The 15,668-nt window shown below is 57.5% G+C and overlaps 1 protein-coding gene across 4 annotated transcripts in view; it reads left to right on the plus strand.

Annotated features, from left to right (window-relative positions):
• TTC28 (tetratricopeptide repeat domain 28) overlaps window positions 1-15,668 on the plus strand; it is a 630,964-nt gene that overhangs the window by 592,258 nt on the left and 23,038 nt on the right. For all 4 annotated transcript variants that reach the window (XM_078435589.2, XM_078435590.2, XM_078435591.2 and 1 more), the window contains one exon: window positions 8,400-8,544. In XM_078435589.2, coding sequence (XP_078291715.1) covers window positions 8,400-8,544 — 145 coding nt within the window. The remainder of the gene's footprint in view (window positions 1-8,399; window positions 8,545-15,668) is intronic.

Raw genomic sequence — 15,668 nt, forward strand, 5'->3', positions numbered from 1 at the left:
GTTTTCCTGTGTTGCGGGACACGCATCAGCTGGACAGGCCAGCACACACAGGATCATCTTTTCTTCTCTCCATCCCAGAGTACACGATAAAGCTGCCCCCCACTGACTGCCTGGCTTGGGCCATCTGTCCCGAGCGCTGTCTGTAGTCAGCGGGTAAAGCCCGTGCAAGCCTGGCCTGGGCATAAAGTTTTCCCAAGGCGACCATCTGCAGGTTTGGCCATGGAGCCTCATGCACGTTATGGCAAAGGACAGATGGCCACAGCAAAGCACCCCAAGTGGGCAGAGGCCGTGTCTCCCATGGGAGGGTGGGCCCAAGCCCTCTTGGTAGAGCTTTGTGCCACAGCCATTCACCTAGGCCGTGAACCTGCCCGCAAACCCAACATTCCAAGAGCAAGAGAAGAGAAGCCACGTGGAATCCCAGGCTGGTCCTTGAGCTAAAGAGGAGCCAGCATTGCTGGGAAGCCGGGGTCCCTGCCTGGGCCCACCCAGCTTCGTGGCTCTTCTCCTGAGGAGGGAGCCAGACCTGGTGAGCCAGCCACTTGGTAATTAAGGAGGTGAGTAGGCAGAAAGTGCCGACAGCTTATTGAATAAGTACTTAAAATGCATTTGACAGCCTTCATCTCCCAGAGGAGACAACCCTTCATGGGAGGATGTTCAGCAGGAGTCACTGAATGGTATCAGAGTCCTTTTTAAATTGAATTGAGGCATCTCTGGCTACTTGAATATAATGGATTTGCCAATTAATTTTTTCCACTAGTACCTTAAACCCCAGGTACTTATTCAAATCTCGGGCCGGCTCCCATCCCTCAGAAGACTCAGTTCAGCATTCAGAGTCCTGGAGGGGATTTTGAAGCATCCTGGGCAGGGCTGAGGGCAGGGAGGACGGAGCCACATGGCTCCGCTCACTGTCTGGTGGGGGCCTCTCCCAAGAGCAGTGCTCGGCTGTGAGGAATTCCCCGCTGACCAAGGTGGAGGGGCTCTCAAGGCCTGAGAGGAGCAGAGGCAGGACTCCCCCGGGGCCCAGGACAGGCCGCCTGACTTACCCTGCGGCTGTGAGCACAGAGAGTGAGCTGCCCAAAGTGGCCGTTAGAAAGTGAAAATGTGCAATGAAGACATCCCGAGAGGGTAAGGAGCCCTTAACCGGGCCGAAGAGGAAATACAGCTGAGAAAATGCAGCCACACTTGCAGCAGGCTCCCCACTACGGGGAGCAGTCTCCTCCTCCTCCCTGCTCCCTGCACAGCCCTGACCAGGAGGCCAGGTCCGCTCACGAGGGTCCCTGGAAACTGGCGCTCCGTGCAGGGTCTGCCATGTGGGGGGAGAGGGCACACTCCAGACGGAAGTTCGGGGCCTGAGATCAACACAGCTCTAGGCCTTGGGCTCCCCAGAGAACACAGGCCACCCCCCAGGCTGCAGGCTTCCTGTTGCCCGACCGCACTGAGGAGGGGCACCCACCCCAGAGGATGCCCCCCATCAGTTACTTCCCTTCCTGCTCCTCCCCTCCTCTCCCTCCTGCTGGTCCTGAAGATGCCAGGGCTGGGTGTGCCCTGTGGTGAGTGTTCCTGGTTCAGCTTACTCCACAGCCCTACATCCGGATAGACAGACAGGTGGGAAGGCCCCGAGTGTCTGGTGGGAAACATGGATGGGGCCCAGGAAGGAGGTGGGGAAGGAGAATGTGCTCCATGGTGGCCTCAGCCCTCCTGCCTGCGGCCAGGCTGTAAGGCCACATATGCACACGCACACACTCTGGCCATCTCAGGCCTCGCTCGGTCTTCAGGAGACTGACGCTTCCTCCCTTCACTGATGCCCGTTCGCAGTCACCCTGGGTGACCAGGAAGCACGCGCTGCTTGAGAGACTGAGCAGTGGATTTTCCTGGCACTTGAGGGCCAGAGCCCCAGCAGTGCTAGTTTGCCCTGGTTTGCCCACCTCTGCATTTTCATGAAATGGCAGCTTTCCTAGCGGCTCCCCTGTGCTCTGCCGGGGCCTCTTGCCTCCCCCCCAGAGGGAGTCCTGTTCACAGTCCCCCAGGGTCTGCCCTCGAAGGCCTGCCTGCCTCAGGGTCCAAGTGCACGTAGGGGAAAGCCAAAGCCCGTCTGTTCATACGCAGTGAAGGCTTCTGGTTGCACTCAGCTCTGGGTCGCTGGTTCCTGTCTCCATGCCGCAGGGACAGTGGGATGGAATCTCCAGGCCCGGTGGCTCTGGCCGTTCCTGGAGTTGTCAAGCTTGAGCAGGAACCCATTTTAGTCTCTCTCTCAAGCGAGAGTCGGGCCCCCGCTCCCTTGTTTCCACCTGCTTATTCTGCTCTGCATGTTTGGATATGAAAGTGCGAGAAACCGATGTGTGTGGTGCGGTGGGGGTGCCTAGCCCACTCAGCCGTGTGCACAGTGACCTAGCTCCCCTCCTCAAATGGAGCCCTGACGGGAGGGGCGACTGGCATGGTGCCCACGCGGCGCCGTGGTTTGGATGGGGACTTCCTCCCCCCAATGCCTCCCCTCGTGCTGGGCTTGTTCACACCGGGCAGGCACACGTCTAGCCCAGACACGGCCACAGCCTGGGCTGCGTCGGTGTGTGTGAGCCCGAGCGCGTCCGAGCTCGCGGGGTCTTCTGCAGGCCCATCCCAGTTATAAATCGCCCTGCATGGGGAATAGATCTCTTCATCCCCGAAGGGAGATTCATGAGCGGCGAGTGCCGCCCAGGCCGCCTGGTGTTTGTCATCATTCCCGAGACATAAACTACACCCCAATGCCTCTGCCCTCCCCGCTAGTGCTTCACACATCATCTCCAGCTCTGCATCCTGTGCGTGCAGAGACCCGGCAGCTTCTGCCTTGCCTGCCGGCCTCCCTTCTCCCTGGATCTGGGCTCGCTCCCTCTCCTTTTCCCACCACCACGCAGACAGCCATGCGGTGGAGAAAACGAATATTTCTCTGGAAGTAAATTAATAAAAATCATCTGAGGAATGAGCTAATAAAGACGGTGTGGTGTGAGAAAATCTCTCTGCCGAGAGTTAGGCTGTCAATTAGCCCCACGGGGTCCCTGGCAATAAACGGACAGGCCTTGAGGAAAGGGGGCCAGTGCCACCTGCTGGAGCTGCGCGGTGGTGCCGCCGTGAATCCCGGCAGCCTGGCCCTTCCTTGCAGATCCCAAAAAGCCCCGAGAAGCAGAGCAGCCCCCAGGAGAGGCTCCCGACTGTCAGCTGCCCAGCACAGACCCAGCAGCGGGGAAGGCGGGGGGGGGGCCAGAGGCAGGTGCAGGTTGGCAGGTCACTCAGTGTGAAAACCCCTCCCCCACCAGGTGGGAGGCCCAACTGGCCCCTGGCCTGCTCTGTGCCCTTGTACAGGTCTCTTACCTTCTGGGAGCCTTGGTTCCTCGTCTGTAAAGGAGGAACAACCATGCCTCCTAGGACCCTGAGAGAGGCATGTGGACGTGGCCAGTCTGGCAGGTGCCTGGATGCACCCCTCCTATGGCTCACACTCCTGCCACGTGGGAATCATCTGCATCTCAGTCAGCCCTCCCATTCTGATAAGTGGAAAGCATTTTTCTCTGTCTTAGAGTCAGATTTCTGAGGCACAGAGAAGTCAGCCAGCCTGAAAGGCCCCACAGAAGGCAAAGCAGTTCAGTAACCAAGGTCCCACCCCAGAGGACCCCCAGCCCACTCCACGGCCTCTCCTCTACCATGGTGGCCGCACCAGGGAAGAGGCGGGTGTGCCTGCAAGGAGGACGACAGGGGGCGTACCGTCCCACACGCCCCTTCACACCCACCACCCACTGCCATCAGGGGCTCAGAGCCTGGGCACCCGCTGCCATTTGGCCGTGACTCTGAACTTCTCCCCGGGACAGGTGCCACACCGGGTGAGCACAGAGAGGGCTGCTGGGCTCTGGGCCCTGTCGGTCAGAAAAGCCACCATCGCCTCAGCAGTTTCCTAGACTGAGTTGATTTTTAATTTATTATGAAGACTAGAAGAGACCCACAAGGACATTAGTCCAACCCCTTCGTTTTACAAGCAAGGAAAAGAGGGAGGTAGGAGAGTGACGTGCTTGCCAGAGTCCCATGGCCAGTAGGGGACAGAGGCCGCCAGGAGGTCTGCTGCTGTGGGTAAGCGTTCCCAGGCTCAGGGCTAAGGAGCCGCCTGCTTGGCTGTTTTGAATTATCGAATAGGCCTTTATGCAGATGTCTGGGCAAACGTACCCCGGTAAATAGCTGTGGGAGGTCACTGTACATGTTGTGGGGAAAACAGAAGCAGCACATGAAGGGGGGCTCGTTGGTCGCAGTCTACACAGGGTGGCAGGGGCACCACCACTGCCCCCAAGGTCCTGGCCTGCGATCCTCCCCGGGCCTGCACCTCCGGAGGGCCCTGGGGTCCACGGGGTGCTCAGTCGCTTTTGGCCTTGGTGTGCCGCCTTCCGATTCCCTCCCCCAGGCCAGCTGTCCGGCGGGGACCAGGGCACACTGCTGCTGTCCAGGCACAGCCCGGTGTGGCGGGGGGGACGGGGGGGTGCCAGAGCAGGAAAGCAGCCGGCGGTCCTGCCTGCAGAAGACACGTGAGCCCCCCACAGTGGCTGGCTCAAGCATGAGCAACAGTATGCCTCTCGTTCAGGGAAAGAAGGTCGAGAGGATTTACTTTGACCTCAAATTGTGGTTTCAGGTTGGTCAATTTCTTTTTAAACACAAACTATTTTCTCGGCTTTTGGTTTTACTTTGAAAATGGTGTCTCTAGGGATAGGTGCCTTCCACTGAATAGAAGCGCAGGTCAGAGGCTTGATCTCTGGGGCTTCCTGCCTGACCTGTGTAAGAAGCCATGTGTTCAGGTGCAGGTGTGCCCGCCCAGGCTGGGCTGGCTGGGGTCAGTGCCCAGGAGCTGTTGCTCCAGTGGTGGCTCATCTGTGACCCAGCAGGCCTCGCGAGGGACCAGGGTAAGAGGCTGAGAGACGGCACTCCCGTGGCATCCAGGGGCAGCAGTCAGCAAGTACAGATGATGTGTGGGTGGGCTCGACAGCCTGGGAGAGAACAGGACATAGTCAGGTGCCCCAGGCAGGGTGGCTCAGCTGAGGCTCAAACATGGGGCATCCACTGCGGGTTTGTGTGACCTGGGGTGCCCAGGTCCTGGTTCTTGAAGAATCTGCACTCCCTAGAAACAGATGCCCCAAGAGTGTGTCCCAGGAAACCTCCTCAGAGTAAACAGGCACCTTGATCGTCCATGTGTCTACCAGCCCCAGCCAGAGACATCTGACTGGTTGTCCACTGAAGCCGGCCAGGGGCGAGGTGGGCTGTACACAGGCTGATCACGGGGGCTCTGCCAAGCCCAGCCCCGGACACTAGTGGGGAAGTTCTGAGGGAAGGATGTAGATTGCAGACGGGCCTCCTCGGATCACCCCAGGGAAGGAATTAGCCTGGGTGGAGGAGCTTCCTGTTCGGGCAAGCCTGATGCTTAAGGAGGTTCACGGCCTCCCCACAGCACAATCTCAGAGCCACAGGCCCACCTGGCATGCTTGTCCCCCCACACTCACTGCCCCAGGCACCCCGGTCTCTGCCCCTGACATCGGTGCCTTCCCCCATGTTGTTCCCTCAGCTTGGAATGGCCTTCTCCACCTTGTCCACAGGCAGCTAACTCCAGATGATGGTGCCCACATCAAACGGCCCTCTCCCAGAAAGCCCTCTCTTGGCTCTGCCTGACCAGCAGTTGGTCAGCGTCTTGTGATTTGGTGCCCCCAGACCCCTGCTGGAACCGTCCCCTTTCCTTGCAGCCCGGTGCAGGGACCCCGCAGGCCTGTTCCATCGAGGGCAGCGCACGTGTGGAATAGGTCAGCGTTGTTGGTCCCTTTAGATGCCTCTGGCACTCTGTGGGTTTCAATAAGAAGACGCCACGGCCATCTGTGCTTGTGATCTGGAATCCCAGCCCACATCCCACCCTCCTGCCCAGGCCTTGGCCTCACTCGCTGTCCCGTCAGCTAAGACTCCCAGTGACTTTCAGTGCTGCGTGCTTTGCAGCCCTTTCTCCCATCCTGCCACTCCATGCCCGTGGGCAGCATTTCCCGGTTGTGCAGGTGCAGAAAGCGAGGCCTAGAGCCCCAGGCTGGGATTCGCACCTAGCAGGTCTGTTCCCCGCGTACCTCCCCATCTCCCTAACTCCCTCCAGACATCTTCCTTCCCAGGCACTTCCTTGGCCACTTCCAGAATCCATATTTCAGCACCTCACACTGCCAGCAGCGGGGGAATCAGCACGTGGTTCTAAGTTTGGGGAGTAAGTGGAATGCTTGGGGCTCCCCCATGCAGCTTGGATTGTGCTGGTCTCCTGTTACCCCAGAGGGCAGCTCATGGGGGTCTCTTTCTCCAGAAGAAGCTTGTTAGTTCAGAGCCTTGGGATTTGTGGGATGCCCCGTCAGTCGATGTGAAGACCTGTGGCCACAGCCTCGTCTGGGGACCTAGCACTCTCCCTGGACACCTGCAGCTGGACTGATCAGACTCAGAGGCCTCCCGTGGGGTCACAGGCCCACCATCCGGGCGGACACCTGTCTAGGGAGCGCAGAGGGCACCCAGCGGTCTGTTGCCGCCCTGTCCTGCTGACCCGACGGCAGGGCCGTGATCTCCGTCTGCCAATAACACGCGTGTGCACACAGGCCCGTGACAGACTGCGTTCCACCAGAGCGGCTCCTCTGGACAGCAATTTGGCGCTCTCCTTCGGGGGAGCACTGCTCTTTGCGGTGTATCCTGTGGAATTAAGAGAGCCTGCGAGTGTCACTCCAGGGTTATCTCTGCTTCACTGGCTCTGATGGCAAAGATGCACCTCCGCCCAGTCGCTTGTAATGACATGTTTCCTGAGCAGGCGAGACAGAGGGGCGGACGTGAGCAGGCTCTCAGGCCTCCGAGTCCTCTGCCCTCCCTCCTCTTGCAGGGGGTAGGGGGTGCCAGGGGCGCTCACAGCTCGGCTTGGCACAGCCCTAGAATTTAGGTCAAGTGGGACGTTGCCAAGAACACTGAGCGGGGGGGGGGGGGGGGGGGGGGGGGGGGGGAAGGCCAGGGGGTAGAAACTCTACCTGGAAAACGCAAATTGGATCTTCTTTCGATAGTTGTGGATCCCGGCCAGGCCCAGGAGGGAACGCTGCCTTTTGGTCTTTTCTCAGGAAACGACCCAGCTGCCACCACCGCCAGCAGCCCAGAGTATTTACCAAAGCTCGGAGGTGTATCTCGTGTTAGAACTGGTCTTTCCCCTTAAGCATCCTTGAGTACGAAGCGGCAACTCCAAAGATGAGCAGAGTGTCTGAAACAAGGTTGAGAGACTCCTGACTGTCCAGCCGTCGTGCAGAGAGTGTCCCCAGAGGCTGTGCTGAGGCCACACTGGCCGAGTGACGGGGCAGGTTCAGAGGGAAGAGTGGGGGCAGCCCGGTCCCTCCATTGTAAATAGGCGTGTTTCCCTGCCTGCTGTCTCTTCTGCTCACCTTTGCTGTGTGTCCTCTGTAGGTCCCCAGGGCCGACACCAGTGCCTAGCAGATTACTGGTGCTCAGGAAACACTTTCTTTTCTTTCTTTTTTTAATGTTTATTTATTTATTTTGAGAGAGAGAGAGGGAGAGAGCAGGGGAAGGGCAGAGAGCAACAGGGGGTGAGAGAATCCCATGCAGGCTCCGTGCTGACAGCTCACAGAACCATGAGATCATGACCTGAGCCGAAATCAAGAGTCGGACATTTAACCGACTGAGCCACCCAGGTGCCCCAGGAAATGAATGTTCTCGTCCTGTGTTGGGAGTGTGAAACTCGGGGTCCTTGGATCAAGAATGCCACCTGTACCAATAAAACTGCCTGGCAACACCGGAGCACAAGCTAAAAAGCAAACAGAAGCCTGCAGCCGCACTACAGACCCACTTGAGCAGACCCGCTGCGCAGGGAATGCCCGGCCAGGGGGTCTGCAGGGCCTTGTGCCTCGAGGGGCTCAGGCGGGTACCCGGCGGCTGACCTGAGCCCTGGGTTGGGGCCAGCACGTCCCTTGTCTTGTCCGCAGCTCCGGCCCAGAGATTAGTTGGCACGGTCCTCCCCATCAGCCTGGGGGCTGCCGCTGATTCCAATGGTCCTCACGTTCGTTTGCCTGCACACGGTCGCTCCACACAAGGATGTAATTAAATCCTTTGAACAGCACTTTGGGACGTTTGAGGATGCAGGAAAACTCTATGGAAATGTAAGCTGTTGTGTGCAGCTGGTTTGCCCTGCGGTTTCTGTCAGTGCTCACTGCTCTGTGAAAATCACCTGAAAGGAAGGTGAGGAAGGCGAAGCTGGGAGGGAGGCCCGGCCGGCCCCCGCTGTGCAGCCTCCAGCCTGCCCTTTCCGGGACCCGGAGCACTGTGGAGCAAGTGGCGAATCCCCGCCCGCCCCGCGTGTGCCCTGCCTAATCCCCTGGCCCTTCTCTCCCCAGGAGCTGCCAGAGCATGACGAGCTTGGTCAGCAACACCATGTCGCCGATCAAGGACGGGACCTCCTCTCTCCCCCGGAGGCAGAGCTCGTTCGCCAGGCCCCCGCTCCGCGCTCTGTATGACCTGCTCATAGCGCCCATGGAAGGGGTAAGTGCCTCCCGGGGCCGAGAGGCTTCTAGGCGTCAGGACGCATCATTTACCGCTCAACCCCCATGTGTGCCCCTCAGATACAACATGGGCTCCTGAGACAACCGGGGTGGGGGGTGGTTTCCAGAACACAAATCTTCTCTGTCCAGCTTCTCAGTCGGTATTTGGAAGCGCTTTCTGGGTTGGCTGCTGGTTAGTGCGTGACGCCCCGGGTTCCAGCTGCCAGGCTAAAGTCGGAGCTCTGCTCCTTTCCAGCCAGGAACATCTGGCCTCAGCTGCGTCAGGTACACGGTGAGGTGCTGCCCTCCTCCCTCCTCTCATCAGACCAGACTCCGGGAGGCCCAGGGAGGCGCGGGGCTGTGCACACGCCCACGGTGGTCAGCAGCGAGCGCGCCATCGGGGTGGGCCCCGAGCAGATCCAAGAGGGCTGTGCCCGTGGCTCGGTCTCACCCTGCGGGACTGCTTCCCCACCTCCCACCTGTCGTCCGAGGGTCTTGCCAGAGCAGCTCATGCCAGGGCCGTGCTGTCTGCCGAGAACAGATCCGTCGGCCCCTGCCACCGTCAGGGGCCACTGACTCCACCCCAGAGTCCAGCATCAAAGACACCCTTTCACTTTGGATGTCTTGAAAAGGTTGAGAACGGCCCCTGATGGGTTTCTGTGGCTCTGGTCTTCGCACATCATCCTTCCATCTGGACACGGTTCTCCGCCTGGGTTGGGGAACCCAAAGGGCTCGGGGATCTTTTGAATCTGAACGGTGAGCCTATCAGATGCGTTTGTATGTGACTGTGTGTTAGTCTGCTCTGGCTGCTTTAACAAAACGGTGTGGACCGGGTGGTTTAGAAAGCACACATCTATTTCTCATGGCTCCAGAGGCTTCAGGTCCCAGGTGAGGGTGCCAGCATATTCAGTTTCTTGGCGAAGCCCCTCTTCCCGGGTACAGACAACCCTCTTCCCACTGTGTCCTCACACGGAGGCTCTGGTGCCTTCCTCTTCTTGTAAGGGCACCGGCCCCATCATGGGGGTTCCGTTCGCATGACCTCATCTAAACCGAATTATGTCCCAACCCCCCCCCCCCGCCCCCCGCCCAGTACCATTCCACAGGGGGCTAGGTCTTCAATGTGTCCCTGACAGGCAGTCCTTAACAGACCCCACGGAGAGCCCAGAGTGCCTGCATCTGGGGCCTGGCTCTCAGACAGGGAGGACGTGCTTGACGGGCCCTTGGACAGCAGGCTGCCGGCCTTCCCAGCCCGCACGTCCTGGCCGCTGTGTGCAGCCAGGTGGGAGGTTTGTCTTGCAGACGTTGGGGTGGCCCCTCGGCAGCACCCTCGCCCACTGCAGCCCGCTGGCAGAGGTGATGTGCCTCCTCAGGAAACCCCGCATTGACAGTGATTCCTCATCCCCAGGAAATGCAGAAGCATTTGGCCAAGGACACGTGGCACTCGCCCGGTATTTTTCAGGAGGCCGTGCCCCCTGCCTGGGCCCTCCAGACTTCCCTCGCTCAGGGAGCCGGGGGCGGCTGGCCGTCTGGACTCCTGTCTGACGCTGCCCTCCCCTGGCTGGGTGACCTTGGCCAAGCTGTTTCTCCTCCTCGAGTACCTGTGTCCTCATTAGAAAATGAGGACGACCCCACAGAGTGTGTCAGGTCAGAGCAGGGCTGGGCTTAGCGGGATCTGAGGGGCATGCAGGGCAGCAGAAGCAGAGAGAGTCCCTGGTGAGAGGTGGCTGCTGTGACCCGGTCACTGCCCCTCCCAGCACCCCAGGCCTCTGGGCCCATCAGCACAGAGGCCCAGTCCTGTCTCCTCCTTTCCTGAAATGCGCTGGGCTGTCCTGTTCTTCTTAGGACCATTGTCCCCTTGGCGTCCTCTTTTTAAGGAAGGGCCAGGACTGCAGAGAGCGCCCCAGCTCAGAGCACCTCTGACAGCATGCTATCAGAGTGTGATTTGTGTGCCACATCTCAGGGAAGCAATATACACCTGTACCCTTAGGCTGATTTTTCAGGTTTTCTTTACTGCCATCAGTCGTCACAAAGACCGTTTTGGTGACTTACTACCACTCCCTGCCGCCCTGAGCTCTGCATCGTGCACTGATGCCCCAGCCCCTCTGAAGGCTATTGGGACCCTCCATTCTTTCACTCACTCGGGCCTTCTGAGTGAGTGCATTTCTCCTTTTGCACCTGGGTCCCAGATTACTTAGTCCCTGAACGTGCAAGGGGCCGGTGGGAGCGGTGAAGAGGGGCAGGGAGAGGAAAGGACTGGTGGGAGCTGTGAGGAGGGGCAAGAAGGGGCTGGTGGGAGCGGTGAGGAGGGGCAGGGGGCGGAGGGCAGAGGGGGAGACTGGCTGTGACCAAGCGCATACTTGGAAACTCAGGTCATCTGGAGTTGACGAGCTCCTCGCCTCTCTCTGGGCCAGCTCAAGTGCACCCTCCTCCTTGAAACCTTCCTTGCCCTCTTTTCCCACCACCCTGCAGGCTTCATCCCCCTCCCCACCCGCCACTGGGGTTCCATGTATGCCCCGTGTCTTTCATGGCACCCCATACCTCACCGGACTCAGAACTTAGCTCTTGGCAAGCCTCACCTTCCCTCTCTTGCTGCCCACCCCACACTCCCTGAAGGCGAGGATGGTCCCTCATCTGTGTCCTCAGCAGCTGGCACAGGGCCTGGGACACGTTGACACTCAGTGATGTTTGTGGAATGCTGCACTTGCTGTTTGGGACTAGTCTGTCATACAAAGCAGAGGACCCAAGGCACAAATCAGCCCTTGGGTTTTCTGTGGCCACTTTGCGGCACTTGAGAGCTTTCCCGGAGGTCGGGAAGCAGGAGGAAGGGGCTGGGCCTGCTCTTACACACCTTGGAATCCAGTGAGACCCTGACCCTGCCAACCCGCAAGGTGCCAGGATTCTAGCTTACTTCAGGGTAGGATCATGCATGCCCGCAGGGGACCCACACCCACCCCACCGAGCCAGGGGAAGGTGGTGACTGGGGAGGGGAAGACTTACGGCCCTCAACAAGTTATAACAGCGAATGAAATCAGCCTTTGTGGCATTACCCAAGGAAGGGAAAAGCCCCGCCACCAGACCCACTGGCCAGCATGCAGTTCAGGAACTACACCGTACGAACACATGTGACAGAGCCCCACGCGCCCACCTTCAGGGTGCAGTCTGACCTTGACATGGGGCATTAAGTTCGAAAGCGTATCCTTAGTCCCTGATAGTTAAACTCTTCTCTTTTGTGGCCGAGGTGTTCAAATACGGTGAAGGAGTGTGGGCAGCCTCAAAGGAGCCAGAGTGAAACCTGTCAAAGGCCATTAAAGTAAATGGTCAGAGCAAGAGCTTTTCCTAGGCTCTCTGAAGGGATCCGTGGTGTTTCAGTAAAAACACTTGACTGAGAAGTTTCATCCATTCATTCACCAGGTACTTGTTGACATGTGTTGGGGACACACCGTCCCGGACACGGAGGAGGAGGTGCGAAGCGGGTGGCTATCCCGTGTGGGAATGTCAGGTGGGATGGGCTGCAGCGACGCCTCCTCAGTGGGCCGCCTAGGTGGAGGAGGGGGCCTGGAGCTTCCTCTCACTTCCTAAGGCCAGCACACCCGCCTGCTCTGGCGGCCACTAGAGGGCGATAGGACACCACCCGCCCGCTCCCGGCCCCGTCAGCTCCCAGGCAGGGTCAGACCCTCTTCCACATTTTCAATGAAAAGACAAATCAAAGCCTAAGGTCCAAGCTTATGAATCACTGACACTTCAAGACTAAAACGATTAGCCTCTTCACATGGGGCTTATAATTATTTGAACAACTGCCTTTGTTTAGCCCCAGTCCTATGGCTAAGGGACTAGGTCAGACAGTATGAAAAGTGGAACAAAATAATATTTTACCCTAGGCTTCTACCAGTATTTGATTTAATCTGGCTTAAGGGAAACCCTGCCGTGGCTCTTTCCTGGAACCACGCCGTCCTTTGCTGTCAGGGACGAGCACGTCCAGCTGTCTTCCAGGAGGGCCCGGCCGCGTCTGCACGTGACCCATCATCAGACATTAAGTGAAGTCCTGTCTGACACCCACGAGAGGAAATGTCACCGAAGAGAAGTTGTAAGTGCTTAGTGTGAAAGGGACTGGACCCTGTTTGTGTCCCTGGCATTTATTTTTAGTCAAACTAGAGTAAAAGACAGTAAGCCATGCTTCTGGGCCTGGACTTAAGAGGCTCCCCTGGGCTGCTCAGGGGAGCCCTTGTTCACTCAGGTCCCAATTCACCCCCTCAGTTTGCACACAGGGCTTCACCCAAAGCCAGAGGCTGCTTGATCAAGGTGCCAGACGTAGAACAGGGAACTGCCCAGGATTTGCTCAAATCATTGTCCACAGGTCCAGATTTGGGGCCCTTTCAGGATCACTGGAGTTTGGACTCCTTCTAGTTATAGTCCCCTGTCATCCTTATCATTACTTCCATTTACCGAAATTCCCCGTTTCCTATATTTACAGTCGTAAAACCAAGGTTGTAGGACAGACTGAAAGAGTGAATGACCAGGATAAGAAGGAAAAGTATTCCTGGCCTTCCTGTTGACGTGGGCTTACCTGTTTCAGGATCCCCAGAAACGTGCTTAAAACTTGCAGTTCAGGTCTGTTAGGTTGGGAAACTGCCTTCCTGAGCACCAGATCTCTGGGAAGCATCTGAGACCTCTCATCAATGTCTGCAAGGTGCGGTGGGGGCGGGGGGGGGGGGGGGGGTGCGCAGCTCAGCTCTGCCTGGGTTGTGCCTTGAATTATTGCTCTGGGGAAGAGGACTCTTGCAAAATCCAGTAGCCTGATAAACCAGTTTACCCCAGAGCAATGCCCCAGGAGACAACCACCTGGGTGCCTGTTTTGTACATAGATTGAGGGTTTGGAGATGGCCAGGGAGTATTTGTCCCTAGAAACAATCAGACCTACACTCCAGACTGCGGAGTGGAAGATGAGGTCCTTGAGACTGGCACGCTTAGGGCTGCCCGCCCCACCACCAGCCTGTCTAATGGATTTCTGAGTGAGACATCTGCAGTAATACTCAAACGAGGACAGCAAACATTTCTACAACTGATTAGGAGATGGAGGCAATAAGCTAGCTCCATTTGGTTTCTGGGGCACCAAAACCGGTGGGGAGAGCAGGCTCCCACGAGGTGAGTGCTGTTCCCACCTGGGCCAATGCTGGGTTCTGGCTCTGTTCGAGTGGATGTTCCACAGCGGCTGTCTCAGCCTCTCCTGGCAGGTTCCTGCCCCTGAGGGCACGAGGGCTCATTGTTACCAGGTCTGTCGAGAAAGAGAAGGCCAATTTTGTCCAAGGCCCCTGCGGCTTGCGCAGCCCCTCTGGCTGATTTAGCTGGAGCTGAACACTCCTGGCCGGCAGACCCTTCCGGCTCTGGCTGGAGGATGGTCACTTTTCCCCAGGACCTAAATTCCGAACCCCTCCCTTAATTTGGTTCTTCAGGCAAACCAGTGGTTTGTTGTCTGGCCAAAGAATATAGTCGAAGGGGTTGACCCGTACTCCTGCTTTTCTTGTTGGATTGCAGTGTGTACAGTCTATAGATTTTAGTCATGGTCTGAGCATTACTTCCAACAGGTTTGTGATATTTGCTGAGACCGTGTGCAGCCTTCCCTGATGCCGGGATCTCCCAGAAACATCACGGAAGAGGTTTCCCTACCTTAAAAAGGTCTGATCAAGTCACTTGAGCAAAAAGATGAGTCAGGAAGAAAATCCCAAGCCTGTAACACAGCTCTGTAGTGGCCAGATTCCAAGCAGTTCTTGCTTCTGGAATCCTTGTAAACAGTAAAGTCCATTTTATCCCAAATCGAATCTGCCCGAAAACTCACGGACCCAGGATCAGGGGTGTTTATTCCTCTGGCCTGTGATGCTGTGGCACTCTGAGGGGCTTCCTGTATCCTCTAGTGACAGCGAAGCTGCCTGTACATGGAGGGTGCAGGCAGATCCTCCGAACCCTGGTGACCTGCGTGCAGCACATAGCTCTTAAGCCAGAAGCCAGGACACAGACATCATGGAGTTTACCCAAGAAAAGGTGGACACCAGGGAAGGTGTGGTTCAGCCCACTGGGTAACAGACCGCTGGTTTGGCCAGGCTGGAGCACGTCTTGAGCTGCCGGCAAGCAAAGGCCATCTCTGCATGGGAGCAGGCGGGCAGACAGTCGGCTTCCAGTTGGCAAGGGTATGCAGTGAGAGTCCAGGCGCCTGCCGGGGCAGGGGGCCTGCTGAGTGCACAGGGTCCCCGGGACCTGGTTTTCATGTGGAAAGGGCTGTGGGAAGGTTATCGCCAGACCAAGACTGCAGGGTCCTTAACAGACACGTCCTGGGCTCCACTGCACGTCCCTGCACCTACTGCTGACCTAGGCCTTCCCTTGGTATCGGCCCTCCGTGCCTTCCCCTGAGAAAGCTCGGCAGCGAGCTTCCTCCACAGGAGACCTGGCTGCAGGAACCCAGTCACAGGGCAGGTGTTGACAAGGTGCTAGGAGCTGAGAATCTAACAGCCGCCCACACCCACCTCCAGGGTGCCCACTGCCTGCCCTGTCTAAAGGAATAGTCCCCCCCCCCGTGCAAAGACTGAGCTTAGCCTGAGTCCACTCATTGCCAGGCCTGCCTTTTGGGGCACTCAGTCTCTCCCTTTTCCATCCTGGGCCTGGCACACAGTGGGATGGGCAAGGTCACTGGGGGAGTAGACAGGTTTTAGCACCCCTGGCCTTCTTATCTTATGCTATTTCAAAAGATCCATTTCTAGACACTTCAGAAGTCAGAAAGTCTGAGTCTTTGCTGGAATTTGTTGGAATGTATTAGTTGCTGGTGTGGGGCTGATGCTGATCCCGTTATCTTACAAGCCCAGGACTCTTAAGAAGCCAGCAAATACCCTTTCTAGAGTGACATTCGGAGGCACAGAGGAGCCTTTCTTTGAATTGTCTTTCCTTTTTCCATCTAATAGATGATATGTAATTTGGATAGAGACATCACTTTATTTTCCATTTTCAAGTTCACATTGGATTATAGCTAATCTTTTGGTAAAAAGGCAGTGCACGTGTATCCTTGGAGGCAGAAAATTCAGAAGACAGTTTCCAGGGCATCTTTTCCAACACGTTCAGTCCGTTCCCCGTATCTTTTAA

The sequence above is a fragment of the Panthera onca genome, chromosome D3 (assembly GCF_046562875.1).
Source record: "Panthera onca isolate mPanOnc1 chromosome D3, mPanOnc1 haplotype 2, whole genome shotgun sequence".
Classification (NCBI taxonomy): Eukaryota; Metazoa; Chordata; class Mammalia; order Carnivora; family Felidae; genus Panthera; species Panthera onca.